Genomic DNA, 26,412 nt, shown 5'->3' with positions numbered 1-26,412 from the left:
GATTGGAGCATTTAGTCCATTGACATTTAAAGTAATTATTGACAAGTATGTATTTATTACCATTTTAAACCTTGTTTTCCAGTTGATTTTGTAGTTCTTGTTTGATAATTTCTTCTTTTTGTTTTTCCTTTTGTGGTTTCATGGTTTTCTTTTGTATTATGCTTGAGTTCCTTTCTTTTTTGGTTTTTGTGAATCTGTTGTATGTTTTTGATTTGTGGTTACCCTGGTGTTCAAGTATGTAGACTCATAGCAATATCTACTTAACTTTAGACTGATAGGTTCAAATACATTCTGAAAGATCTACATTTTTTTACTCCTGTCCCCCACATTTTGTGATTTTGATGTCCTATTTTACATCTTCATGTTCATCGTTTTGCTGTTAATTGTAGTTATAATCATTTTTACAAAAATTTTTGATTGTTTCTTAATCTATGTGCTGTCTTATTTAAGTGATCTTCAGTCCTTTTATATATTTGCCTTTCCTATTATGTTTTTCTCTTTCCTATAGATTCTTCTTTTCTATTTAGAGAAGGCTTTTCAATATTTGTTTTAGGGTAGGTTTAGTATTGATGAGCTCTTTTAGTTTTTGCTTGTCTGAAAAACTCATTCTCTCTCCTTCTATTCTAAATGATAATCTTGCTGATTAAAGTACCCTAGATTGTGGGTTTTCCCTCTCAGGACTTTGAATATATCATGTCACTCCCTTCTGGCCTGCAAAGATTCTGCAGAGAAATCAGCTGATAGCCTTATATGGGGGTTCCCTTGTAACTGACTCTGTTTTTCTCTTGCTGCCTTTAGAATTCTCTCTTTATCTTTAACTTTTGCCATTTTAATTGTTATATGTTTTGTTGTAGGTCTGTTTGGGTTCATCTTGTTTGGGATTATTTGTGTTTCCTGTACGTGGCTATCTATTTCCTTCTTTAGGTTTGGGAAGTTTTCAGCCATAATTTTTTGAAATGCATTTTTGGTCCCCTTCTCTCTCTCTTCTTCGGGAACCCCTATTATGCATAGGTTGGCACGCTTTATATTATCCCATAGGTCTCGTATGTTGCTTTCATTTTTTTTCATTTGTCTTTCTTTGTGCTGTTCTGATTGGGTGATATCCATTATTCTATCTTCCAGATCACATATTTGTTTTGCGTTATTTAGTCTGCTTCTAGATTGTTTTTTATCTTGATAAATGATGTGTCTAATTTTGATTGGTCCCTCTTTACAGTTTCTAGTTCCTTGTTACAGTGATCTGCATTTCTTTCAATAGTTTTTCTTAACTCCTTTAGCATTTTTATTACCTCCTTTTTGAACTCAGGGTCTAGTAGACTGGTGAGCTCTGTTTTATTGGTTGTTTTTTCAGGGTATTTCTCTTGTTCTTTTGGGAGTAATTCCTCTGCTTTTCCAGTTTTACTTAACTTTCTCTGTTTCTACGAATTTAGGAGAATCAGTTTTCTACTGTGGTCTTCAAGGGGTGCTTTTATGTGGTAGTGTCCCTATGTAGACTGTGAGTCCAGTATTTTTGGTGTGAGGCCTGTTTTTGGTGTGGATGCCAGCCATGTCTTTCCTCAGAGTGTGCTGGCTATTATCCCCTTGATAAGGGGTGTGATTGGTGTTGTGGTGACCAGAGCCTGCACTGGAAGTTGGGCAGGGCCTCCTCTTTGCTCTGTGGCTGTCACAGCCCTGTCAGGGGCAGGGTCTGCTCCCCAGGTGTTGGAGTAGGTGCCCTAAGGGTTGGGTTCAATAAGGCTCTGTTGCCCTTGAGAGCGTGCTCTGTTCCAAAGGAGGTGAGTGCTGAAGCAAGTGAGGCCCATGTGGCCACCATGAAACTATGCGCCACCAGTGCAGGCATCTGCAGCTCTGCCCAGAAGCAGCCCAAGGTCATGTCCCTTTCTCTGTTATGTTTTTCCCAGACCTAGTGCTAGGCTGTGGTGTGGAGTGGGCTGGTGCTAAGGGCTGGGGCATTGTGGCTGCAGGTGGCTGTGCTGCTGCCTGGGACTTGGACTGCCTCTCCCAGGACCTTTCGGCCCCAGAACCGGCTCCAAGCTGCGGTGTGGGGCGGGCAAAACAGAGCATAGCTGCTGGGGAACGAATTGCTGCATACTCCTCCCCAGGGGCTGTCCGCCCAAGACGAGCATTTCTGTGGCATCACCCAGTGTGTGCACTAAGTCTGCATACCAAGTCCACCACTGATGGACCTGCCCCCGCTATGTGCATGCAGACAGTGGGCTCTGAGGTTCGGCCTGGACCACGCACCAGGCCCTCCCGGCTGTCTCCATGCAACTAGACCAAGTCCTCTTCCAGGGCCCGTCCACCCCTGTCCTCCGGAGATTCAGTGCCTAGCTGCTGTTTATGCTAGTAGCCCCGTCTGGCGTGTGTTTTGGACGGGGGAGTGCAGTGAGGTGGCAGGTGGCAGTGCCCGTTGTGGCTGTGATTGCTCGTAAGCCCGCACACATGCACTCCCCATGAGCAGAGTCCAGGTCCCCCCAGCCCCTCTCTCTGTCCCAGTGGACCTCCCGGCAGACGGGGGGCGCCCCAGGGTGAGGGCCTGCCTTTGTGGACCTCTCCTCCTTCACCATCCCTCCCAGGGGCACCAGTTTCATCCTGATGCCTTTTTTTTTCCGGCCTATGCAGTTACGTAGAGATCTTTTTTTGTAGCTTTGGTTGTATATGAAATCTTCTGCCAGTTTGCAGTTGGTTTTCTGTGAGAATTGTTCCACATGTCAGTGTATTTTTATGTGTTTGTGGGGGGAGGTGAGCTCCACGTCTTCCTGCTCCGCCATCTTGCTCCTCCCTCTGTCCTGAATCTTTAGTCTCTTCTAATCTGGAACAGTTTCTCAGTCTTTCTTTGTCCTTATATCACCTTGATATCTTGAAGAGTACAGACCAGTTATGTTGTTGAGCCCTTCAGGTTGGGTTTGTGTGGTATTTCTCAAGATGGGGTCCAAGGTTGTGAGTTTGGGGCAGGCACACAACAGAAGCAGTGCTGTCCCTTCAGGTCATCACATGGGGAGGCCGGGTGCACCATGTCCCTTTGTCCTGTTACCGGTATGTTCATTTTGATCACTTGATCAAGGTCATGTCTACCAGGTTCTTCCATTTAAGTTTACTGTTTTTCCCTATTTGGGGGAGGGATTTTGAGGTTATGTAAATGGTTCTGTTTCATATCAAATTCTGACTGTGGTTTTAACATCTATTTGTGATTCTTTCCTGAAAGTTGCCAAATGACGGTTTAATTCCATCATTTCTTCTGCACATCACTTCTACAGTAGACTTGGTGTTTTATTCTAAGGAAGAGCTTATCTATATGGACTCTTGGGTTCTATTTTAGTCTATGGATTATAACCATTACTGTTACTTTAATGCTCAGTTGTCCCATATTTGGCCAATGGGAAAGGCCCTTTAACCTGACTCCTGTGTCCTTTTAATCTGTCCGTGTCATTCTTTCAGTACTTCCTTAATTTCTGGCAGGAGATGTTCCAAGCGCGTCTTGTCCTCCCCAGTGCTGGGATCCATCATTTCTCCAAGGGGCGCTGGTTCCTTTTGGTGGAGAATGGTATTCAGAAACCAAGGCCTGGACACTGGGTATCATTGCTCCTAGGCTCTCCCGGTGGACAGAGCCAGGGAATTTGTGTGTGTATAATCTCTGTATGTGGATATGTGTATAGCTAGGTCTTTCTCTATCCATCTGTGTTTATTCAAACCCCTGAGGTACCATACTGTTATCATACTATAGGTTTCATGATTTATACCAACATTCTGTCTTCCCATATTTGTAACTTCCTTCCCCAAAAGTAAGAAACGTGGACCCCATTCTCCACAACATATTTATTTGCTCAGTCCTAGAATATACCATAGGGGTTAAAAATTGATGGCTCATATCTCTGTGAAAAAACCTAATAGTTCAGTATTTACAGTTCCTTTTGTCTTTAGCCTGAGGATAACATTGTCAAAGTTCTGTGTTCAAAATTGACCTTTCTCCATGTCTCAGTGCAGTGGTTTTATTATTTGAAATATAGTTCGGTTCCTTTTTATTCCATTTTAGGGATTCCCCTCCATTCTGACTGATTTTGTGCTTTGGTTTCGAGGTGATCGTTGTTTCTAGCATGTGAAGCATTAACGTGGCTCCGGAAGTCAAGTGTACAAGAGGTGACTGCCCGCTCATCCCTTTCACCCTGGCCCTACCCGATCCTTTCCACCCACCCTGTAAGTCACCAGTCTCTGTAGTGTCTGCTTCCTCCTTCCTGTGTTTCTTTTTACACAAATGAGCACATACATGTATGTTACTTCCCCTTTTTTCTTACAACAAAAATCAGTATTATACTCTGCTGCTTTCTGCGTTGCTCTTGCACTTGATTTCTGCAGCTAACAATATGCAGTGGATGTCAGTCCATGCCGATTTGTAGACTTCCTCTTTTTAAACAGCTGCATCGTATCCCACCGTGTGGGCATGGCATGGTTTACTCAGCACTCCTATATACGGATGTCCCGATTTCTGATATGTTATAACTACAAATAACACTGCAGTGACTAAGCTTGTGCAGATGTATTTTTGTGTTGTTAGAGGTGTGCCTTTGGGCTCTGTTTTATAGTAACGGTGTATGTGGTTTTGTTAGAACCTATCAAACGTCCCTCCATGAGGACTGTGCGTATGCGTTTCCACCAGCAGTTTAGGGGCGGGTCTTGCCTGTTTCCCTACAGCCACACTAACTGAACGTGACCTCAGATTTTAATATTTGACCGTCTGATAGATGAGAAATGGTATTACAGCGGGGTTTTAATTTACATCTCTCCTTTCTGAGTGAAGTAGAACTCCTTCTAAGATGCTTAAGGGCCGTTTTATGTCTTTAATTTTTGTGAATTGTCTACTCATGTCTTTTGCCCATTTTTCTAATGGGTGGTTGGTCTTTTTTCCCTCTCAGTTTTAAAGAGCTCTTTATATATTAAGAATATTAGCCCATTATCTGTGATAACTATGTTAAAAATGTTTTCTCACAATATTTTCCATTGGTTTCTGACAACAACCTGTTTTGATATTTTTTATGTAATGGTGGAGCTCCAATAATCTCCATTATTTTTATTTATTTATTATTATTATTATTTTTTTTTTAGAAATTAAGATTTTTTCCTTTTTTTTAAAAATTAATTTTTATTTATTTATTTATGGGTGTGTTGGGTCTTCGTTTCTGTGCGAGGGCTTTCTCTAGTTGTGGCAAGCGGGGGCCACTCTTCATCACGGTGTGATTGGCCTCTCACTATCGCGGCCTCTCTTGTTGCGGAGCGCAGGCTCAGTAATTATGGCTCACGGGCCCAGCTGCTCTGCGGCATGTGAGATCTTCCCAGACCAGGACTCGAACCCGTGTCCCCTGCAGATGGACACGGATAGCAGGCAGATTCTCAACCACTGCACCACCAGGGAAGCCCTATTATTATTTTTTAAGTTTATTTATTTTGGCTGCGTTGGGTCTTCGTTGCTGCGCACGGGCTTTTTCTAGTTGCAGCGAGCGGGGGCTACTCTTCATTGCGGTGCGCGGGCTTCTCATTGCGGTGGCTTCTCATTGCGGAGCACAGGCTCTAGGCGCGCGGTCTTCAGTAGTTGTGGCTCGTGGGCTCTAGAGCGCAGGCTCAGTAGTTATGGCACACAGGCTTAGTTGCTCTGCGGCATGTGGGATCTTTCTGGACCAGGGATCAAACCCATGTCCCCTGCATTGGTGGCGGATTCTTAACTACTGAGCCACCAGGGAAGTCCCTCCATTATTTTTGATAAATAATACCACAGTACGTATATTAACTCTTACAGTGGTGTAAACACACCCTTTAAAGATAGAGATGCTTGATAAATATCAAGTGCTGTGCCCTTGCCAGTGTAAACAGGACTTTCTGACCTTTTTGAGGCAAGGCGTAGGAGAGTCTCCTGAAAGGTGTGGTCCTTCCCCCAAAAGACGCACGTGTGCACCACGTGGCCTGGCTGCGGGCCTGCTTCAGGCAGAACAGTTAGCTGAGCTCCGCTTTCTTTTACCGAATCACTCTTTGTTCTCCACCCTCCTCCAGAAAGATGTGAGGCACCTCTGTGACGCCGAGGACAGAAGCCTTCCTCTCCGTCAGCACACCTCTTTTCCCTTTTGGGGGTCGCACTGCTTCTGCCCTTCCTGGTTGGGAAGGACGGGCGCAGACAGGCCTCACCTGGGTCGGGGGGCAGGCCTCTGCAGGGCTGAGGGGTGCTCTTTGCTCTGCTCTGGTGGACGTCGGGCAGACATGTCCCTTCCCAGCCTGGGGGCCGGGAGCTGCCCGCTGAGGAGCAGCGGGCTTCTGTGTCCGCGCCTGTGAGCTGCAGCGGGCAGCGCAGGCAGACCTCACGGCTTTATGCGTCCTGGGCCACGTGACTTGGCCTCTCTGAGCCTTGACTTCGAGGCCCATTAGAAGCAGTGTAGCCGAGTGGCTAAGAAGAGTCTCTGGAGGAGGCCCCCTGGGCCCAGTCCTGACTCCGCCGTCTCCTTGTCCTGCAGCGTCTGGTCCCCTCTGTGTCTCAGCAGCTGCCTCCTCAGTGAGTTAAAATGTGAGAAATCAGAACAGCGCCGGCCCATAGAGCGTGCTCAGTGATTGTTAGCTTTTACTGTCGTCAACCGCAGAAGAAATATTTATGGGATGTTGTGAAGTTTAACTAAGATAATGTAAAGTGCTCATCATATGTACTCCATAAATTTTAATTCTTTGAGTTTAGAAATAGAATGGAGTTTTTAAAAATCTTTGACTTCTCAGGAAGGAAGTTTGTATTTCTGTGCTGCTTTGTGTTGAGGAAACAGCATTACCCTGTGTACAGAATTGCTTTATGAGTTATTTCTGCCTGGAAGGGGGTGTCATTGTGTTCTGAGCTCAGCGTATCCCAGGCTGCCCAAGCCTTGCCATACACTCATTCTCTCAGACAAGTTGATGCATTTCTTCTTTCAAAATTTCTACACTGTCTCCTGGGTTGGTCTCATAGATCCCTCCCTACAGCCTGTGGGTCAGTGCCTGCCGGTGGTAAGGTCTTTGCTATTGAAAGCAGTTGAGTTTCTTATTCACTCAAGTAAGTGGCCGCCTGGCCTTTTATGATGTGTGCGTTTTTATCGAGGCTGTGTGGCCAAACATTATACAGTGTATATATATATACTGACTTCATCCAGTCATCGGAAACCTTGTCAGGGCCGAGCAGGTGATGTGCTCTGGCCGCAGCCGCGGTGCCTGGACACTCTCCAGGCTCCGGTTTCCGCATCCAGTGGAGGGGGAGGAGGAGGACTGTTCACAGGCACAGCAAACATACGCAGTTATACCTAGCTGCCCGGCGCTGTGCTGAGGGCTCACAGGTGGCGTCGCGTGTATTCCTCACAGCAGCCCTCTGCAGTAGGCACTTCAGAGCCTGCGTCTTACAGATGAGGAAACTGAAGCGCAGAAAGACTCAGTGACACACGAAGGTCACGTGGTGACTGCGGGCCAGAAGAGCACCGTCCGGCTCTCTCGGCGGTCAGTACGGACCTTCCCTCTCCAGTAGGGAGTGTCCCTCCCCTCCTCCTCCCCCCCACCCAGTTTTGGTTTTTACCATCTCTGTTCTCTGAAGTGTGGCCGGGCCTGCTTTGCATGCTTAGCAGAGCAGTGGGAAATGCACTGAGTGGCCAGTGCCAGCTGGGTTTTTTGGAGTTTTACAGAAGACTTAGAAGTCCTATTTCTCCCCCACTGGAAAGGGGGAAAAAAAGGCTTTTATACAGTTACATGACTTCTTGTGAGAGAAATATGGAAACAGTAGGAACAGGGGCATGAGACTTGAGGCTATTACAGACACATCAAGAAATAACAGCATTTCAGAATTAAGTGAAATCACCAAAAATTATTATAAGAAAGGACTACAAATGGGGAAATAAACATGGCAGCATCCTGTGTACAATTAGATCAGATTAGATATCTATCCCTAAAATAAGGGTAAGTCGGTAGAAAAATAAAAATAATGCCAACAGTTGGGCCAGGTTTGCTGAGTGCTGGAAGCCAGCATTTCAAATACTAGAGTCTGTTTCATTTGCATGTCAAAAAGGCTGACCAGCACAACTGGTCTAGTTGTAACTTGGTTTTTTCTAAGCGGTGGGAAAGATGGCTTATCCTGTGAAAGAAGGGGGAAAAGGAGAGTTTTCTTAAAGTTTAAGAAAACAATCTGTGGGTGAAATCCTTTTATTACAAACGTTTGAAACACAGGTACTTTGTACGTGTTTGGTCTCCTGATAGCAGTCTCTCCTGACTGCACATAATCCAGCCTCACTGCCTCTTTTCTAAGAGGAAGGAGGCATGACTCCCCCTCAGGGGCTGCCGCCCTGCCAGCAGCCTATCTCAGGATCCTCTGTTTCAGGTCTCTGTCCTGGGATGCCCTGACCCAGTGGTGCATGAAATTGCCTATCAATACGGAAAAAACGTGGGACTCGCTTTTCAGGTTGGTCTGCTGCTTTGTAAGAGTGCGGCCTGTTGGTCCAGCGGGCAGGGTGGCGGGGACACTGGGATGGTGGTGCTTGTGACAGCCCTTTCTCCCTTTCCAGCTAATAGATGACGTCCTGGACTTCACCTCGTGTTCTGACCGGATGGGCAAGCCGACCTCGGCCGACCTGAAGCTCGGGTTAGCCACCGGTCCCGTCTTATTTGCTTGTCAGCAGGTAGGTTTTTTGGGATTTTTGGGGGCTGCATTGGGTTTTCGTTGCTGCACGCAGGCTTTCTCTAGTTGCGGCGAGGGGGCTACTCTTTGTTGCAGTGTGGGGGCTTCTCATTGTGGTGGCTTCTCGTTGTGGAGCACAGGCTCTAGGCGCGTGGGCTTCAGTAGTTGTGGCACACGGGCTCAGTAGTTGTGGCACACGGGCTCAGTAGCTCCGTGGCATGTGGGATCTTCCCGGACCAGGGCTCGAACCTGTGTCCCCTGCATTGGCAGGTGGATTCTTAACCACTGTGCCACCAGGGAAGTCCCAGCAGGTAGGTTTTGTGAACTCCCTTGGACACATTGCTGAGAAGCCCTGCAGGAACAGGACCTGCCAGGCATGGCTGATGGGAAGGTTAGATGAGGAGGAGATGGAAAGCATTTCCAAGAGACCACAGCTCTAGATTTGATCCTAGTTCCAGGACTGAGGTGTCCAGGCCAGTCATTCCACGTCTAAACTCTGTCCGTTTCCTTATCTGTAACATTGAGAAGATGACAGCCTTCCTCCCAAGGTCATTGTGAGGATTAACTGAGATGCTGTTCATGCAGATACTATGTAACTTAAGCACTGTGTGCATGTAAGGAAGCATTGTGACTCTGTGTGTTCTGGGCACTGACAAGGCGGATGGTGTCTACATCTTGATGATAGGGCTGGACTTTTGCTGTGCCTCAGAGCCCCTCAAACAGGCACAGGAAGGCCTCCAAGCATGAGAAATTCTCCAGTTCTAGAAGTTTAATGGGACTGTTTGCTGCTCTCAGAGAGCCTCAGCCATTGCCTCAAAAATGTTGAGAAGTCAGTGGAATGCACTAGAACCACATAATTCCTCCTTTCTCCAGGTTGAGGGGCTGTCAATTAAGAAAGTAAGTTAAGCTACCTTCATATTCTCCTTAATATGGATGAAAAGCTGAGGAGAAGCTTCAGAGATGCTGCGGTGACTTGCAAGGCAGACGTTTCCAGAGCCTGCTTTGGCCCCTGGCCATGCTGCTTCTGACTGTGCCAGACGCTCTTTGAAAGAAGTAGGGCATTAGCTGGTATTTGGACAGCTTTTTAATAGATTTTCATCTTAGTAGTTTAATTTGTTACTGAGCAAAGCAGTAAAATGGTCATCGCCATGCCATGAAATCAGAAATTAGTTCTTTGATCTAAAATTTTATAACTTTTAGTCTTCTGAAGATTTTGCCTCTATTCTTTCTCAAAATTTACAAAGATAAATCATGTCTTCCGTAGACCTCGATGATTCCATTTTGATATTACAGAAACCTTGCTTTCGATCAGTTGCTGGTGCAAGAAAGGAGAGGTCATCTTTTAGTCACTATCTAGTAGAGCCGTAAACAGGGTGACCCTCAGAGGAGGCTGATGCTTGGGGGCTGGGCCGCTTACCTTGGGTGGCCCAGTAGCGGACAGCGGTCAACCTAGGAATGAGGGCAGGGAATGGAGGTGCTGGTGACCAGGCTCCGGGCAGCCTCTCAGGACATTGAGGCAGAGGTGAGAAGTGCAAGGGCTGCTAGGAGCGGCTCCTTCCTCCCACACAGACTGACTCGCCCACCCAGAACTCAAGAAGAGTATTCATACATGTGCCACGTTCTGGCAAAAATCTGTCAGATCCCCTTGTGTGCATTAAAGCATGAGTAAGGGACATTTTTTTTTTTTTTTTAACCATTAACCCACAAAAAAGCAGAGGATTCACGAGCCATGTAAATGTAAGGCATCGTCAGATTCGGAAGACAAGGCGCTGGCTGCCGTGTGCACAGCTGCAGACGCGAGTCTGTTCCCCAGGCCCTGGTGAGGAAATGTGAGTAAGGAAAACAAGCTGGGCCGAGTGCCCTGAGCTGCTGCAGCCCTGGGGTTATCAGGATGCCTGAGGAAGGCACCTTCCCCTGAAGAAGCCTGCATCTACTAAAAAGCCTTGGGTGCTGTGCTGATAGAAATCTTTACAAGTATAAATAACTGTCATGAGCCCCATGATACTAAGTTAACAGCTGAGTCCTGCTTCAATCTTAAGATGACTGAGAATGTTTGCCTCTTCTGATTGTGTTTCACCACGAACATATTTCAAAAGAAATGCATTTGCTTTTCTCTACACAAAGGAGTATGACTAATTCTGTGTTCAGATATGGAGGGGCAAAGTCGGGGGAATGGACCACTCCTACAGGTTGACTTGTCAGTTATGTAAAAGAGATTAAAAAATGATGGTTTAAAAAAAAAGGCAAGGAAAAGGAACAAACAAAAGCTTCCAGTGTCCCAAACCACAGTTCTGTGTGTATCACTGGGAAATCCCAGCATCACAAGGCACACACTCATCCTCACCAGACAGCGCTTTTCCTGTCTGTGCAGAAGGCAGTAGGAAAAGGAGTTAAAAGGCACATCGTGCAGCCTTAGAAAAGGGACACAAATAAGGCCGAGCAGGACGCGGCTCTGGACAGGACTTGTTTCCTAAGCAGACTGATTGTTCTGTCTCACGGCGCTTGGGCCAAAAGTTAGGTCAGATACGTCTAAGTTGTTTTCAACTAAAACATCAAGTTTAGGCTCTACAACAGATTATACTGTCAAAAATTAGGTTCTTGGTCAGAAATTTGTCAAGATCTTGGAGCTAAAATTGATTTGGGGTAAAACAAGTTCCAAAAATAACATGAGAATGTGCAGTATCTCCATTTAATGGAAATGCATTGTTTTTATAATTTGCAAAGGATTCTTTTGTTAACTCTGATCTCACAACTCCTTTCTGTGGTAGGTATTATGTGCTTTCTACAAGAAAGTGATGCTCAAAACTTGGCCAGAATGAAACCTCTGGTAAACGGCACAGCAGGCAATTAAACACTCCACGTCTTCAAAGACCAGTGTCGTTTCACCACACACTGCAGTGTTACTGCCTCTGCTCGTGGGGATCAGCGCAAGTGCCCCATGGGCCTGAGCCCTGGGAGGCCGCCCAGAGCAGAGGACTGGCTGATCCCGCACTGAAAAGGCACTGACGACACTCAGAGGAGTCTCAGTGTCGGCCTTCAGTATTTGTCCTTAACCTGCCCATTTAGTGGAGTAGTGGCAAGATGTCTGTCATCTTTCTCCATAGGTAGGTGAGTTTTGTTTGCAGATTAGATAAATTAGTCTTTGAACTTTTCTGCTTATGAACGTGGGGTTTCACTGGACCAAGACAAGCAACCTTGGGAAGCCACTTTTCCTCTTTCCTTTAGCATGCTGGGTTGTCTTGAAATTGGAGTTTGTTGATAGAAACTCCCTCTGTCTGGAATTCACTATTTTTGACCTCTCTCTGAAGGGGTTTCTTGACAACAGGGGATTTAAGAAAAGCTTCTGGATTTCTGGGGAGGTCCCAGAGATGACTGTCCTTCCATGTACATGTGCACACATACTGTCTATAAAAACAAAAACCTTATGTTAAAGTAAACCTTTAAAGAATAGAGGTTGGATTTCAAGATCTTCAGAAACCAAATGGAAGTGTTTTCTTTTTTTGGTGAGATTCCATTAGTTCCCAAATACCCTTTAAAAGCTCTCTCCTTTCTTCTGCGTCTCTCCCTTCTGTGATCAGTCAGCAGACCTAAATGTCAGCCTGTAGTCGTGCTTCCACTGCTGTCACCAGCACCAGCCCCGCACCAGCTGCACGGGCTTCTGCTTGCTGTGACTGTTGGGGCCTTAGAGTCACCCAGGTTTTGCTTGAGTAACAAGCTCACTACAGTTTACTGATCGCCTTTGTCGTGAGTTTGTGGACAGATTTCACAGTTGGATTCTGATTCATCCACAGGTGATTTTCCTACTCTTGAAATCAGAGCCTAGGCCAACAGGAACTTTTATTTCTCAGCAAATCTGCAGGCAGGCCAGTGTTCCTCCTGCCTGTTAACGTTTCTCATTTCTTCTCACACATTTTGGGGACAGGGGAGTGCCTCAGGGAAGACTTTGATATTGATATTTGTGCATTAAGATTGCACACACTACATGTTTCAAAGGAAGGATGTAGTCACACTCAATGAAGAAAAAAAAATTTTTTTTTCAAATTTTGCTTTCTCAGTGCTTTTTATAGTAAAAGGAATCAGAGAAACCACCCAATCAGCACATTTTACCATCGTTGTTGGTGCTGCAGAAAAAGCTCATCTACCCTAAAAATGGTAATTTTACCAGATGCCCAGACAGTATCACATTAGCTTTGAGGATATACAGCCTTCTAGAAATCCAATTTTGAAATGTGGTATTAAGAAACTAAGACCAATGCCTACTTGATTTGACTTTTGACCAGTAAAATTGATTTGAACTTTCCTGATTTGTTTCCTATGAAACTTCAATTTTTATTCTTAAAAGGCCAGTACCTGAAACTAATTACTGGTTTTCATTTAAGAACTAACCAGTTGCCGGCTCTGTAAATTTCATAAGGATGTTACTAGCAGCCTCTGCTTTGTTTGGACACGTACTTTGCTCTGAAAGGAACATTCTTAATTCCTCATTTGCCATCATCTAGTTGAGACTTTTCTCTCTGTGCCCTGTTTTTCCTTCTAGGATTACTAATACCGAGGCAGTGGCTGCAGGACCACAACTGCTTTCATCCCTCGGGCTCACTGCCAGGGAAGCGCTGGCAGCTGCTGTGAGCGCTGCTGCAGCCAGAACCAGACCCCTCTTAACCTCTTATTTCATGGACCCATAAGCTGGTAGAACTAAGAGCTTTCTGATCAGGTAGCTCAGCCCCTTCCTAACACAGATGAGGGGGCTGAGGAGCTCAGCTGTGGCAGCACCAGGACCAGAGCTCCAGTCTAGACAGTGAAGTGATTTGGTGTCCTGGCTTCCCAAGTCTCATCATGGTGACAGTTCTCCTACCTCGCTGCTAAGTATTGTAGAATATAGATTTTGTCTTCAATGCGTCTTGTACCTGTTTTCTGTTTTCCTCTTACTGCCATCAGCTTACCACTGGTCTTCAGAATTTACTACAGTAACCCGACTGCTGCTTCTACCTCTGTCTACTCTAATTCGATGGTTCTCAACCTTGGCTGCATATTAGAAATGACTGAAGAGTTTTTAAAAATATGCCACAGGGTCACGTGACTCCAGGACCGGCCGGTGTCGAGCAGCGCTGCCCTCGTCCCCTCCACGAGCTGCCTCGCGGAGCTCTGCCCGTGATGCCCTCTGCTCAGAGACCTTGGTAGCCTTCAGGTGTCACTCAGTTTCGTACCAAAAGCAGAATGCCCACCTTCTCCTTAGGGCAGTGGTTCTAATTTGTCAGCAGAGACCAGCAGGACCAGCATCATCTGGGAACATGTTAGAAGTGCACGCTCAGGCCCCACCGCTACTTAATTAGAAACCTCGGGGGAGAGGCCCGGTAGGCCCCTAAAGCTTGAGATCCCTAAGAGAAGCTAGTAAGGAGATTTTAGAGGTGAACTTTTGCTCCTCCTCTCTTACGCAGCCCTGGACCAAGGATAGAGCAGAACACTGGAGTGGACATGGGTCAGCGGCTGCCCCTCTTGTGCACCAGCTCGTCCCTGGACCCGGAAACGGGTGTCCTCTTAGCTCTGCTGCTTTTAATCGCTAGTTTACTGCTCCCCCGCCCCCATCATTTAAACATTTCATCACTTTTGTGGATTTTTTACCTGTTTTTACCTACTAGTGTTTGAACATTTGATTTCTCCCAAGAGCATTAAATACATTTTCTTTCTTTCTGGTTAGTTCCCAGAAATGAATGCTATGATAATGAGACGGTTCAGTTCACCAGGAGATGTGGACAGAGCGAGACAATACGTATTACAGGTGAGATGATTTCAAAAAGAAGAAAGGCGACAGCAGGTACAGTGTGGCAGAAGAGTTCTTTAAACAAATAACGTAACGAAGTTTTGACACAAGACCAAGTTTGATCAATTCTTGATTTGGCAAAAACTGAGAAGGAAAAAGTTATGCATTTTTCTTCTAGAAGTCTTCCCATTCTAATGTAATTGGCCTTGGGTGGGGCTTGGACGCTAACATTTTGGGGACGCTTGAAGGGGTTCCCATGTGCAGTCAGGGGTAAGGCCTGTTGGTTTGCAGCCAGTCTCCCCCGCGGCCACCACAGCAGCTCCACTGCCCTCCCGTCACCAGACTCCCCTCCTGTCCGAGCCCTAGGAAACTGGGCTTTCCTCATCCATCCTCCATAACTGCAGTAAATGTGCGAATAAAGAAACGGCACCTTTGAAAAAATTTTAAACCAACGTAGCAAATTAAACTTTAAGCTTATTTCAAATATAGCACCACATATCCTCAGAACTCTTCTGTGGAAGCCAGATCTTTTTGAACATTTTCAGTTTGGATCACTGTATTTTGCGAATGAGCCGTTTGGAGCCAATAGGTCTCATGAATGAGAGAGAGTGAGCAATTTTTAGTAAGCAGTCGTGGTCTGAGATCTGTCGTTAGTCAAATACTTGAAAGAATTCCAAGTAATGACCTTTCAGATTTTTAAAATTTCCACAAAGCAAAACCCCTTAACTCTATATGGTTAATCATAACGTGCTATGGCTACCACATTTTTAGAGGGTAGTTTGGCTGTACTATTAAAAACTCAGTGTGAGGGCAGCGGGAGCTGATAAAGAAGGCAGTATACCTGGGAGTGGTCATGGCTTCAGAAATAATGATGTTACTGACGGCTAAAGTGAGAAGTGGGACTGAAAAGAGGGAAATTAACTGTGGCTCTTACGTGACACACTGAAGTTCCAGCAAGCCTGGGCAGAAATGCACTTAGGCAACAAGTCCACAGGAATGTTCCAAAGACTTGTAAACTCTAGCTCCCTGTTCAGCCACAGGGCTCCTAGTCCCTGTTCCCTCACTAAATACGAATGGACAAGTCGGATTTATTTAGTAGGATTGCTAAATAGTTGATTAAAGCTCACTGAATGAAAGAGTGAGACCAAGTTAAACAGACTCAGGAAAAATAATAGGGGGATTCAAAAATACTGCATTCATCAAACAAGAACAGGATAATATTTTCTAAAAAACAGTGAATAAGAACGAGCTCTAAGAAATTTTAAATGAATGTGAAAAGCTAACTCCGAAGAAGTGTTGGAGTGTGACGTTGAGGAAGTCTTCAAAATGAAAACAGCAGTGGAAGAAAATGAGAAAGGCTCTTAACAGGATCAGTACAATCATACAACAAATATTTCAGGAAGAGACTCAAAAAACAAAAATCAGAAAAACGGTGGTCACCTACGAAAGGAAAAGTTCAGTACTGGCTCAGGGTGCAGCGGAACCTTGGACTCTAGAGGGCAGTGAGCAAGGCCGTCGAAATGACGAGGAAACATTTTCAACCTAGAATCTGTATCCAGTAAACCATCCATTAAGTAGGAAGGCCAATGTCACTGTCTCACAACGCGAAAGTTGACTTCCAGTACACAGATTCTGGGTAAGTTATTTGCTGATGTGCAACAAAACCGTGGAAACACCAAAAAGAGAAAGAGATGGGTACTAAAACCAGTGGAATGAACCAGAGTTCAATGAAAAGTCATCCTGTGATGGCAGCTGTACGGCAGAGCTGCAAAGCAGTCAGTCTAAGTAACGAAGAGAAGGACGCAATTATATTCAGAAGTGAGCTTCCGTACAGTAAGGCAAAACAAACTAAAATTTTGTTTTGTCATATTTCGAGTCATATTTTGTGTCACTTGGTACAGAAAACCAGAGGCCTCTCAACCATGATGCTACGAATATTCTGTTCTGAATGACAGAGGGAACCATGGAGAAGGAAATAAAATCACAGTACATGTCTTGATTCTGCAGTAAACATTTTGACATAACGGAAGTAGTAAATGTAATTATTTTATTAGTGTTTAGCTTTTAGAAAGAAAGAACCAACGTAAAACCATGGTTACAGAATGGAATGCAAATCTCTAGTGTGAAGACAGAGGAAAGAGAAGGAGCACTGGTATCAAGATGAAGTCAGAAGTCGATGCTACATGATGTGACAGCAGTAATCTGTATTAGAACTAAAGACAGCAGTCAGTGGTCAAATTAGGAGACAGTATGGGTGGGCTAAATCCTTGTCTTTCTTAGCAGAAAGGCAATAGATAACTAAAATTATGAATTGAAACGTTAAAACCAACAGATAAAACTGGTGCCTTTGGAAGAAGGGAACTGTTGCTTTTCATCGTAAGCTCTTCTGTACTTTTATTTATCATGTATGTGTGTTAACTTTCACTTGGAATTTTACTGTATAGATAGATTTTAATATATGTAGAACTTTTTAAAAACTCTAATGCTTAAATGAAAAATAGGGGGAAATAGAAGGTTACTTGATATTAATGAGTTCACTGCTTGCATGCTAATAGAATAAAAATGTGCTTCAGTCTGAGAAAGGGGCCTAAAGGAAGTGGGCGGAGGAAGCTCTGTGAGTCGGAGAGAGAACATTTGAAACACAGTTCGGCTCTTCACTAACCGGATCTCAAAAGTATGTTTTAATTCATATAGCAGAAATTTAAGAGCTGATCCCAGTGGGTGACATGCATCTGTTCTGTTGTATTTTGTCCCGTGTCCCGCAGAGCGATGGTGTGCAGCAGACAACCTACCTCGCCCAGCGGTACTGCCGTGAAGCAGTGAGAGAGATCAGTAAACTTCGACCATCCCCAGAAAGAGACGCCCTCATACAACTTTCGGAAATTGTGCTCACAAGAGATAAATGACAACTCTTTCTGTTATTTCTGGCAGCTATTTTACCAGACTGTGCCTAAAGAATTTTGTGGAGTATACTTTGCTTAATGTGCAGGTAACCAAAAAATCATTTTAAAAAATCATTTCCACCTTATTAATGGGACTTTTTTTTATTGGCAAGGTTTTTCAGAAAACTTTTTAAATGTAATTAAACCATCTAGTCCTGTAAACTCTAATCGCGGTACTTGATGGTTATATGTGGTATTGTTTACACGGTTAATATCCACATGTAAAGCCATTACACAAATAAATAATCAATGTTAAAATTCAAATGGTTTATCTTGTTTCACCATAGGAGTAAAGATCATAAAACTGTGAAGTCTACATTTCAATCCACATTAGATTTTAACAGTATCCAAAATTTCATATAGGAGAATGGTTTATTATAAAAGACTGTACATAAAATTTAGCCAACAGGTTATATACAAAATTAAGAGAACAGTCCACTCTAAAAAATGAAGAAGGTAAGTGATCAATAGTGATACTGAAGTCATGTTTAAAATTAACAAAGGCAGAATGCGTATGCAACAGTCACATTGATTTGGTAACAATAATGGTCTTTAATTTTCAGAAATAAACGTTTTGCACTAGTCTTACCATTTACTATGCTGTTATCTGTAATGCCCAGTACATAACTAACAACTGTAATTTGAAATCCAAACAAATCCTCAGTACACAGAAACCCACAACTGAGTGCTCTACTTTAATATCCTAGGCAATATAGAATTATACACACGATAAGAAGAGAAAACATCCCTCTAACCCTCCCTTAAGTTAAGAGGAGACACACAAAGTGCACGTGTTGCATTTCAGTTATGTCAAAAGACAATACAAATCTGTTGGTCAGGTATATTCCTGTTCAATGATTAATACATGGTGCACCTTTTTTCCCCAATTATGTTATTTTTAAAATCTTTTTATGTTGGTAGTGCCAGGTAATGGGTTAAATAGTGCGTATTCAAAAATCAATCGCATCCACTTCTACCAAAAAAATATGTAAAAGATAATTACCATTTCCTTTCATTGAACCAGTATATCACAGTCCACTGGAAAACCAAAGGACCGATTGATAGAGCAATCCTTAAGAATTTTACCTACAGCATGTGCACTGCGACACATTTGCTTAGCTTTGAAAAAGTTACTTTAGAAAAGGAATTCAGTAGACTGATTTGTAAATAACCATCTCAGATTTTAAATTCTACAAAAATCAGCCACTGCTGTTGGGATAGGTTGAGATAAGGCTAAAATTTTTTTTCCAAGTTAATATATTGAGAAAATAGAACCATAATTCTGCCATAAATCAGTATCTTTCTTTTATTTATTATTTTTTTAAAGCAAACCAGTGAAGGAAAGGACAAAAACCTTTGGTTCACTTATGTATTTATGAATGGAAAAAATTTATAATGCAAATTCACTCATTAAAAAAACTTCGGTACAAATGACAAGACTACAAGTAACCCAACTGTCTTTGTTTCACATGGAGATCTTAGAGACTCAATTTGTTTCCAGAGACCTAAGTACGAGTACTCCAAGTAAATATTACACAAATTGGAAGCATCTTGGATTTTGTTAAGTATATTTCAATACATAAATTTGTATGCATGCTTTAAACAAACAGTATATTTCAAGAATGAGAGAGTCTAAACAAAAAGTATGACCAGCACCAGCATTTAAGTTTTCTGATTTTACTATTAGTCTGACAGAGCGTTAGTAACCATGCTGCACTGAAACATGTAATGGCACAATCTGAATCATGATTTGTGAAATATTATACCCCACACCCCCAGAATATTTAGGCTGGTCATGAAGTTAACAATGTGTAAGTAAGATATAAGCACAATCAGTGACAGACAGCCTCTTGTAGAGATTGCCATTTAGCAATACACCAGCTGCCTCAGAGATTTATGCTTACAGGTAGACATTCAATTATACCAATAAAACAGCATGTCCTGAACATATGGGCACATTTTAAAACATTTTAAGACAATCCTGTTAACCGTAATAGTCCCACAGTATGACTGATAATAAGAACCTACTTTAAAAGCAAGAATTTAATCAGTATAGTGCATGATCGATTCAACATAGTTCCCAGGGAACAGACCAGTCACTCGATTGCAGACTCCTTCATACCAGCCATCATCGTTCTTCTTTATTACATAGATGATTGCACCCTCCATAAATGATAGCTCATCATCCTTGTCTTTTGTATAATCATATATTGCCACAACTATGGAGAAAAGAGTTGAAGTATCATGTTAGTGCACTATATCCAACATTTAATTGAATTTTAAAATGTAATGCCAATTAATAGTATAGCCAACCCAACTATTGTAATGGAAAGTCTTAATTCTTAAATCTCTACATCCAGGTTAGGTCAAGTAGCCAACCATGGCTACTAAATCACTAGCTTGATCTTCGGGCCAAATTGACAACTAACTAGATTAGAGAAGTCAAGAGTTTCTACCAACCTATTTAGGAAAGATCTCTGAATTTTAGGGTTTATTAGATGTTTCAATTCATTCGTTCAAATATCTACTAAGTGCCAACCACATGCAAAGCACCATTTTTCAAAATAACTAGTGAGCAAAGCTGCGTAGCCAATCAGTAAACCAGGTAACAACCATCTAATTTTAAAATATACATATATTGGGAGGTAAATCTCATCCTACTCATCGCAGGAGAATATTCATGTAGTTTATGGGGCTATACCTAGATTTAAATACACACACACACACACACACACACACACACACACACACCCCACACACACACACACCACACACACACACACACACACACACACCTTAAAGGTCAACAAGAATTTCTATTTGTAAAGGGGAAATAGGTGAGTAAAGACTTATTAATTAAGACTTAGAGAACCATTTTGCAATTCTGTGATTATGCTGAGTTCAAAATATCCACTTCCTTTGCAAACAGTGTTGTGTAAAGGAAAGGCATCAAACAACTACTAGCTTTCCAAACTATTGGTTTATGAATTTAATTATTCCTTCCTCTGTCTTTACAACATAATTCTGAAATATGTAATTTTCTAGTATATGTGAAACAGTATGTCATACAAATTTTTTTTCATTAACTTACCTCATGTAGTGTTTTTCTTAAAATAGAGAGTTTTTAAGACATTTAAGATCTTCTGGAACTCATTTTTCCCTTAAGAAAGGTGGCTTTGCCCCATGATTATCCTGAACCAGTGAATTAGAATAAGGGAGAGACTTGAAGTACTGACCCACAGCATCATTTTCTTAACTAAAACAGGCAATCTTTCTTCCCCTTTACAAAACAGTATATGAAGTAAACTCAACAAGTCCATTCTCCATTTTAATCCTGTAGCGGAATCACAGTATTGTGATCACAAGCTCACTTAACATACCAGTTTCAAAAACACCAAAACATACAGAATAAATAATGTTAAATTATTATCCTGGTATTTTGGCTAAATAATCACCCAAGAAAACCCAGTGACTGCTAGAGATAAACATTTTCTTTGTATTCAGAGTCACATTTTGAGTGGTATAGATGACTTTTAAACTGATCATGACAACACCTGATACCCTCAAAGTCATTCAGCAAAATGAAAATATTATTTCCTCGGGTTCTCAGTTCTACTTGTACAAAGAGCTGATAAAAACACTGTGTCAAATTAATTGTTTCTATTTTCCAAATTCTGTAAATGAAACTTAGTCCCACCTAACTTCCCCTCCCCCAGTGCATATACTCTCTCATTTAATAACTCTCACTGCTGAGTATTTAACCATTCAATGTCCATTCTACTCTCCAGGACCCTAACTCCACATAAAGATCTAAACTCTCCCTTCTGTATGTACTTACCGTAGGGTTCTTTGGAAACAGAAATCTAATATTCTTATCTACATCTATCTACGTGATAAAAATTTGAAAATAGCTGTCTAGTCCCTCTGAAATCTTCTTTTCCTCAACTTAGAAACAGTGCTTTCAGCTGTTTCTTTTTATAGATGCACTTTCTAGATATTTCAGCCTCCTGAATATCCTCCTCTGAAGGCATTCTTGTTTGCAAGATCCTGAAATATGGTACTCAAAATTAAACAATACTGGTCTAATATAAATGAGTATTATCAGATTTGTATATATTAGGTTGAAGTTCAGCTAATGTACCCTAAGAATCTGACTTCTGGAACAGTCATGTCATACTGCTGGGTTAACATATTCAACTGAACTCCTATTAAACCAGGTTTTAGTCATCTTGTGATTTACAAAGGTGACGACTGAAGGCTCAGACTCTAACCCTACTAGACACCAAGTCTCTGGTTTAGACCAGGAGTCCGCAAGCAGTGCCCATGGCCAAATCCAAGCCGGTGCCTCTGTGTGTCCGTGAAATTTTGCCAGGGCACAGCCATGCCCGTTCACTTGTGTGCTGTCTACAACTGCTTTCTCCTTTTTTTTTTTTTTTTTTTGGCCGCACTGCGTGGCTTATGGGACCTCAGTTCCCCAACCAGGGACTGAACGGGGCCCTCAGCAGTGAAAGCGCTGAGTCCTGACCACTGGGCCGCCGGGCAAGTGCCCACGACGGCTTCTGTGCTGCAACAGTGGGGTTGAGTAGTTGTGACAAGACTGAATGGCTGGCAAGTTTAAACTATTTCATTTTGCAGTATATACAACTATCAAATCACTCTGCTGTACACCTGAAACTAACACCACATTGTAAATCAACTATACTCTAATTAAAAAATAAAGAGAGGACTTTGCTGGTGGCACAGTGGTTGAGAGTCTGCCTGCCAACGCAGGGGACGCGGGTTCGGGCCCTGGTCTGGGAGGATCCCACATGCCGCGGAGCGGCTGGGCCCGTGAGCCACAATTGCTGAGCCTGCGCGTCTGGAGCCTGTGCTCCGCAACAGGAGAGGCCACGACAGTGAGAGGCCCGCGCACCGCGATGAAGAGTGGCCCCCGCTTGCCGCAACTGGAGAAAGTCCTCGTGCAGAAACGAAGACCCAACACAGCCAAAAATAAATAAATAAAAATAAAATTAAAAAAAAAATAAAGAGAAAATAAAGAATCCTTACTTTATATTGGGAATGTACAGGAACTAAATCATCTCAGCTGGTAAAGCTATTTATTCTCAAGGTGGAGAAACGCTGGACTCGGTGTTCTTTATGGCTCTAAAATACTAGAATTAGCTCTTTCCCTTTACAGCAGTTCAACGATGACTGCACCCTACCTTTCTCGATGTAATTTTTGGGGGCCCAAGTAGGGTCCCCATCTGCATATGGATCGTTATACTGGACGACTGCGGCCTCCTCATCTTCATAATCCACTGGTGGCGGTGGCGGCGGAGGTGGAGAGTCGTCAAACATGGGAATGTCATCTGGTGGAGGAGGGGGTGGTGGAGTCGGGCTGTCAGCAACTAAAAGATCCAGATACTGAATGTGAATCAGAAATCAGACTAGACAGAAATTCGTAAGTTAACAGAATTGAAGAAAGCTCTAATTCATATACAGCATGCACTATAATAAAACATGCGGTGATTAGAAATAAAAGCTTGGTGTGTTAAAGCTTCTACTACTTTTAAGAATAATTTTGCAATAATAAAATGAGCTAAAAAATTAAGGGTATTAGGAAGTTCTACAAATTAATGAATGCAGAGGTTAGGAGACAATCTGTCTGTTTATAAGACTACAGGAATAAAGAAGTTCCCTTATTCCAAGGCTCAGATCAGAACAAATGTCACTCTTTAGTTAGCATATCTCCTTAAATAAGCCTTACATCACATTTGTCATTTGGACTATAGTAAACGTTATGAATAACATTAATGGTTTGATAATCATTTATTGTGCACATTCATGTCCCTGATTTTGGCTTTTAGTTACCTTTAGTTCCACAGAAATAAGTCTCCAGTGGGTGGATACGTGTTTATTTTTTGTTTTTTTGGAGGAAGAAAAAAAAAAAAAAGGCTGGTGGTAATAGATCTGCTTCTATGTGTATGTTTTTCTATTATTTTATTTAAATTTTAACAAGGGAAGATAAATTTAAAATTAAATAATTCCAAGCTAGTAAAAAAGTCTCACTGAATATTTTCAAAAATGTTTGTATTCATAATCAACTTTTTTTTTAAGATAATCAACTTCTTAAATGTAGAAAGCAAGCTAAGATTTTTACATTATTGCTACTAAAACTAAGAATGGGATGAGGGAAAGACTAGATCCTAAAGATCCAATTTTCTAAGAATACATCCACAATGAAGATTTTAAAAATAAAGTACTGCAGGAAGATGTTTAAAAAAAAAAAAAAAGAAAGGAACTCAAATCATGCAAAACAATAAAAACGACTCATACCTCAAATTCTAGATGGTTGTGGAATGTGTATGTGTGTGATTTAAATAATCAAAGGTGTAAACAATGAAACGGGAAAATGTCAGGCTAGAACTGTGTTCAATGAACTATATGATACCAGGTAACAAATGCTCCCAATATTGAGGAATTCAGAGCTGGAGCACAACTAATTCTTAAGTTTCTGATTTTGACAAATTTATTTAAAAGTTAAAGACATATGAAAATGCTCTGATATAAACTGATAGAGGAATTATATAATATCTGCAGTGGAGAAATTCAGAATACCAACATACTAATTCAAATGCCAATTTCTAGGGCTACTTACGGGATCAAAGAAAATGGTCATCATCTATTTGTAATATAGTCTTAAAGTTTTCTACACCCTATTTGGAATAATGCGCTGAGAATATAACCAAGGAATCCAGATTTAAAACATAAGCAGATAATAGCCCTACTCGATAACCAATTTAATTCTGTGATTTCTATTTTATCCTGTTGGGGGATGAAAAAGACTATTAGGAAACAAATCCTGTGTGCTGATGCTCATTCGGATAGCTCTCAAACAGGTGTACAATTTATTTTTCCTCCAAATGCTAGGATTCATTTTATTTCTACCCATCCCTTCTCCATAAAGCTTGCAAATATTATTGAGGAGAAGAAAATGCATGTGAATCCATTCTGACATTAAAGAGCCATAGCTCATATCCTTAATATGTATTGGCTTAATGTATAAATTATATGTTTGCCTGAATTCTTAAAGTACATTTACTCTTGATTTATACATAACTTACTAGTTTACTATGTCCAACTGCTGTTAATCTACACTGGCTTATCTTCAAATTACATACTTTGGGGCAAGAGTCTGGTCAGTCTAATTCTCTGTGCATAATACTCGGTCTAGCACCACACGTGATTGTTCAAACGCTTTTGGATGTTAATCATAAACAGATGTAAACACACTGCTTTTTTTAGAGGCTCATGTCTTCAACTGAAACACATTTATTAATAGGTTAACTGCTACGTGCATTCATTATCACCAATTTGAGTGCCATAAGAAAGTGAACGTTTATGAGAAGAACGAACACAGAAAATCTGTAATTCATAAAACATTTAAGATATTGATATGCAATTTATCAACAATCTTCCTAACATGCTTTCAAAGAAAACAGATACCAAATAAAGTTGGGCATTCTGCAGCACAAGGAGAATTACTGACTCAAGTTCATACGTTTGGGAAAAAGAACTAAAATAGTACCATGGGCCTCTTTAGCAAGACCACGCATGTACGTTAACACTGAATTTCTATAAAAAAGGGGTTATTACCAAAAACCTAATCAATGAGCTTTGGACTCACTAAATGGATGTTTATTATGGCTATTTTAAAATATGTCCTAAAAATTTTTGGCTATAAGGCACTTCAAAGGTTGAATTGGCTTAGTTTTTAAACTCTTGCAGACTTAATTTTTAAACTCATAGAGCATTAAGGACCAGCGATTTACCTTTGTTCACTTATTTTTAAAAGGAAGATTCACTTATTTTTACATGTTTAAACACATTAGAGTTTCCAACCAAATGTAAACGATAAGGTTGGTTTATGCTCAGAAGTTTCAACATTTTGAAACTGTTTTAAAAGTCCATTAAATCACCAATTTCTTAAAGGTAGGGACTTTGTCTTAGACTAGGTGTATTCCTCCCAGAGCCTAGGACATAACACTGAATAAACAAATACCTGACTGGAGGAAGGGAGGAAATGTGGAGAATAACACAATAGGGTCAGCAAAAGCTGCACAGTGGAATTTGCCACAATGTTTCCTCCTGGAGGATGGGCTGGTCATGTGAGTTACACATTTGTTCAAACCATTCTGAGATTTATTTGCATGGTGATGATCCCAAATGGAGTGAATTAGTACTGGACCACCTTACCATATTAATCTCAACAGCTATTTTGGCATAATACAATTCAGTAATAGGGGTATTTTTCATTTTGCCAAATAACACTCACTATGATCATGTAGTTAGGATTATATATCTCCCAGAACATCAAAGTACTCAGGTAGTAATATAAAAACTACTCTATCCTAATTAAATCCATATATTCAAAAGAATTTCCAAAAGTCATTAAACCTGACCTTCAGAGAAGACCTAAAAAAGTTGACAGATTTGCATGTTCAGAAATCATCCTCATGGGCCCGCACATAGCCAAAACATGAAGAGGACTCTACACTGATTATCACTCTTAACGGAGAGCATGGATGTAATTTACTTATTCCTGCAGATTCATTTTTATCCTAACAACAAATCTTTATATAGGTTCAAAACGATTTACGTATAAAAATCTGAGGCTACAAAGTTTTCTCCAAAAATGTTTTGTAACCAAAGGAGGAAAAAAAAACCCAACGAAAAACAAAATAAAACACCTGTCCCAACTGCATGATAAATTTAATCTCACAGTGTAACTATCTATATACATCTTGATGAGAACTCAATTCCCCTAATAACTATTGAAAGCTAGTAGTTTCCACACAATTTGAATTTTGGGGTTTGATTACTCTTTCCTTAAGAATCTGCAAAGATCAGATTTCATGTTTTAGAACATGTAATTACATAAGAAAACTGCAGTTTTGAAAGTCATCTGAGTCAGTAATCATGCACACAGAGGAAAAACTGAAGATCGTGCTCTTCAGTTTCAATAACATATCTGCACCTCTTTTCAAGATAAGATTAGCTTCTCAATAAAAGTAAGG

General features: G+C 41.7%; 2 protein-coding genes across 33 annotated transcripts in view; one reads left to right on the top strand and one right to left on the bottom strand.

Moving 5' to 3' along the window:
* Positions 1-26,412, top strand: part of PDSS1 (decaprenyl diphosphate synthase subunit 1) — a gene marked incomplete at its 5' end in the record, with an annotated part of 59,503 nt that overhangs the window by 29,551 nt on the left and 3,540 nt on the right. For 4 of the 13 annotated variants that reach the window (XM_082449758.1, XM_082449760.1, XM_082449759.1 and 1 more), the window contains 4 exons: positions 8,360-8,440; positions 8,544-8,657; positions 14,352-14,432; positions 17,180-17,663. In XM_082449758.1, the coding sequence (XP_082305884.1) occupies positions 8,360-8,440; positions 8,544-8,657; positions 14,352-14,432; positions 17,180-17,320 (417 nt within the window). In that variant the 3' untranslated portion in view covers positions 17,321-17,663. The other 9 variants (XR_014260526.1, XR_014260527.1, XR_014260525.1 and 6 more) reach the window with 9 other exon arrangements.
* ABI1 (abl interactor 1) overlaps positions 17,609-26,412 on the bottom strand; it is a 96,600-nt gene continuing 87,796 nt past the window's right edge. For all 20 annotated transcript variants that reach the window (XM_082449787.1, XM_082449789.1, XM_082449777.1 and 17 more), the window contains 2 exons: positions 22,558-22,743; positions 17,609-19,575 (listed from right to left, as the gene is read on the bottom strand). In XM_082449787.1, coding sequence (XP_082305913.1) covers positions 19,400-19,575; positions 22,558-22,743 — 362 coding nt within the window. In that variant the 3' untranslated portion in view covers positions 17,609-19,399. The remainder of the gene's footprint in view (positions 19,576-22,557; positions 22,744-26,412) is intronic.

The sequence above is a fragment of the Balaenoptera physalus genome (genome assembly GCF_965194825.1).
Source record: "Balaenoptera physalus genome assembly, chromosome: 2".
Taxonomy (NCBI): domain Eukaryota; kingdom Metazoa; phylum Chordata; class Mammalia; order Artiodactyla; family Balaenopteridae; genus Balaenoptera; species Balaenoptera physalus.
Note: the sequence above shows the minus strand (reverse complement) of the source record. Positions and strands in the feature narration are given on the sequence as shown.